This window comes from Chaetura pelagica, unplaced genomic scaffold, assembly GCF_000747805.2.
Source record: "Chaetura pelagica isolate M959 unplaced genomic scaffold, ChaPel_1.0 scaffold401, whole genome shotgun sequence".
In the NCBI taxonomy this organism is placed as follows: domain Eukaryota; kingdom Metazoa; phylum Chordata; class Aves; order Apodiformes; family Apodidae; genus Chaetura; species Chaetura pelagica.
The window spans coordinates 117388-120272 of NW_009952259.1; the positions used below are offsets into that span (position 1 = coordinate 117388).

General features: G+C 48.1%; 2 protein-coding genes across 2 annotated transcripts in view; one reads left to right on the forward strand and one right to left on the reverse strand.

Annotated features, from left to right (window-relative positions):
- The window catches only part of LOC104397475 (protein arginine N-methyltransferase 3-like), a 116720-nt gene extending 114069 nt beyond the window's left edge, over positions 1-2651 (reverse strand). The window contains exons 1-2 of the mRNA XM_010007435.1: positions 2532-2651; positions 1809-2032 (exon numbers count right to left, since the gene is read on the reverse strand). Of these exons, the coding sequence (XP_010005737.1) occupies positions 1809-2032; positions 2532-2651 (344 nt within the window). The remainder of the gene's footprint in view (positions 1-1808; positions 2033-2531) is intronic.
- A 154-nt stretch (positions 2652-2805) lies between these two features.
- The window catches only part of DBX1 (developing brain homeobox 1), a 3565-nt gene continuing 3485 nt past the window's right edge, over positions 2806-2885 (forward strand). Inside the window, exon 1 of the mRNA XM_010007436.1 lies at positions 2806-2879. Coding sequence (XP_010005738.1) covers positions 2806-2879 — 74 coding nt within the window. The remainder of the gene's footprint in view (positions 2880-2885) is intronic.

Consider the following 2885-nt stretch of genomic DNA (forward strand, 5'->3'; position numbering starts at 1 on the left):
TTTTAAGCGACAAAGAAAGTGAGTGACTTTTAAGAAATAAATTTGAAGATAACGACATTAAAATGAATGGCAGGAAGCACAAAACGGCATGAGCATAGGTCAAACGGCATTAGTCACAGGTTTTATCCTGAGACATTAGAATTCCCTTTCTCTTAAATGATCACTGCCTTTGAAAAGGAACTTCCAAAGGAGATCACTTAAAATAAGATCCTTTCGTCTGATTTCTTGGTTTCTTATGGTCTATCTTCCCTTTCAATAGATGTCTAGTCCCTTTTGCCTTGGTGCTTAAGGAGTTCTTTATGAGTGTGCTCAGACGCATCCCAAGGCGCTGGGTCCACGTGTGCCCCAGCGTGTGTTTGACCCAACCTTCCAGAAAATGTCAGACCCTCTTTTTTAAACCAGAGAAATTAGCAGCAGTTGGTCTATAGTCAGGCAAAATGCCCCCGATGTATATGTAAAGAAAGGAGTAAATAATCTCAAAAGAACTTATAATGACTGTAAAAAGCGAAGTGTTCTCGGATCCGCCCGGGCTGCTCCGAGACTCGGGGGGCTGTGTTGGGAAATGCCGGAGGCGGGAGGGGGCGCTACCGTCCCACTCGCTTGCTAAATAACACCTTGAGAGCAGCCGTGCGTGTGAAAGGGTAGCGAGATAAGCCCGGATTGCTCCGGATAGGGGAGAGGGAAAGCTGTACCCGGAGCAGGACGGGGCAGCCCCCCCTCCCCTACACCCCCGGGTGCGGGGGAGCAGGTGCCGGGGACCCCCCGGAGCCCTTTGGGCTGTGCCCGCGCCTTTCTGCCCCTTTTTTTTCCCCTTTACCTGCTAAGCATCAAGATTAACAAAACTGGGAAGGGGCGGGGGTGGGGGGGGAACCTCCAGCGAGGTTTTATTTCAAAGTGATGCTTTCAAACAGCCGATCTTCCAAGGCTACTTTCTGCAGATGCTCGTCGGCTGGAGACCGGGGAGCAGCACCGGGAAAGCTTGTCAGGATCATACAATTTCCAGGGCTGATTCCGTCCTCCCTGGTAAATAACTTTTTGATTTGAATCAAGGGAGAGGTTTAACAGACTTTCTTTCTTCCCTAATGTGATATAAATCGCAGATGCACTTTTATTGAATGGTTAAAGCATCGACATGGAGATAATCAACACAAAACGTCCGGACAAAAAACCATCGAGAGAAATAAAGCTGGTTAATAAGATTTTTGAGAAAGCTTTGTGTTAAAAAGTAAAAAGGGAAAACAGCTGAAGGTGACAGTTAGTTCATGGTTAATAGGATAAAGGCTGCATGGTTGAGCTGCACACTTCTGCTTGCAAAGGTTCAGCCACACCAAAGGACTGAATAGGGTGCTTTTAAAACATAGGACATTTAACACATCTGTTACAGTCTTTAACAGAGAAATCAGGTAAAACCACTCTCAAATAATTGCTTTCATTACCCAGCTCCAAAGAAAAATAGCTAGCGCCCATTTCCACGTTTGCCACCACAAACAAAACCTCTCTGCCAAAAAAACCCCCACAAAACCCACAACTGTTTTCTACTTTTTCGTTAGGCGGTGACACTTGTCCCGCTCACTGCAGTTAAGGGACTCGGGGCTTCAGACACCCCCCGGAACTCTGCCCTCACGCAGATGTAAAGCGAGTTCAGGTGAATTCAGCCACGTCGAGAAGGCTCCGAGCCGATCCCGATAAACCCGAGCCTGGCTCAGGAGAGCCAAAAGGGTTCAAACGCTACAACTTTGCTTTGATTTCCAGGGGCGCAGGGAGCTATTCCCACTATTTTTAATGTAGATGAGCTTAAGAAGACCAACAGATTGAGAACCCGGCGGGGTCCCACAAAGCTGTCGGGATCTTTTCCACTTCCCAGTGTTTGGATTTTTCCCGGAGCGGAGTTCCTACATTCAGGTCTTACATTTCGGTCTGGTACGAGCAAACCTCCTGGCCGAGCACACGTTCGCAAAACTCTTGCGAAGTTCGAATCCTCAAAGTACAGATTAACTCCGCAAATTCGGTTTATACGCCGGACGTTTATACCCTGCAGACAGAAAAATAAGCCTAAGGACACACAAATTTCGCCGGGTACCAATAGCAAGGGGCAGAACGGGCTCAATCCACGACGGGGTCCGCTCTCTGATTATTCCCCCCCTCCCCTCAACAGAGCTTAGTTCCACGTTTTCTAAGTTGTATTTTCCATTCCACAAACCCCGTGCTTTTCTGAGAGCCCGCAGATAAGTTTATATGAATATTTATTGATTGATTTCCTAAACTCAGCAGGAGAGCGGCAAATAAATTTAGTGCTTTCTTTAAATAATTCCCTTTCTACGAGGCAAGATGTCATTCGAAACTTTTAAATAGGCATTTAATTAGCCTGTGTGTGTTGCCTCTGAACAAAACCCTGCTGGGAGCCTTTGGAGCGCTGTATTCCAAAGAGGCGGTCAATATGCAAAATTGATGACTACACTTTCTTTGTGGCGGGGCCATTGTGCCCCGGTTGCTTATGAAGTCTAATCCAATCATAAATTGCAGCCTCGGACCAATGAAGAAGCCCGGAGCTCGCCCTGAATGAAGCTCAAGTGGAGAACTTTGTTGAACCCCATTGTTGGGGCTGTCACTTTTGAAAGAGCTTCAGCGGGGCTGACCACTATAAAACCCATCGTCCAGGAGGAAGGGGCAGAGAGAGAAAACCCCGCCGGGCTTGCTAGCTGGATCTTTACTAAACGAGGTTTGCAAAGCAGAAAAACAAAAGCAAAAAAGCAAACAAACAAACAAGCAAGCGGCCCCAGCCCTGCTCCGCGCACGGCCCCGGCGATGATGTTCCCCAGCCTCATCGCTCCCCCCGCCGTCTACCCCAGCCTCCTGCGGCCCCCTCCCACCCTCACCTTGCCTCA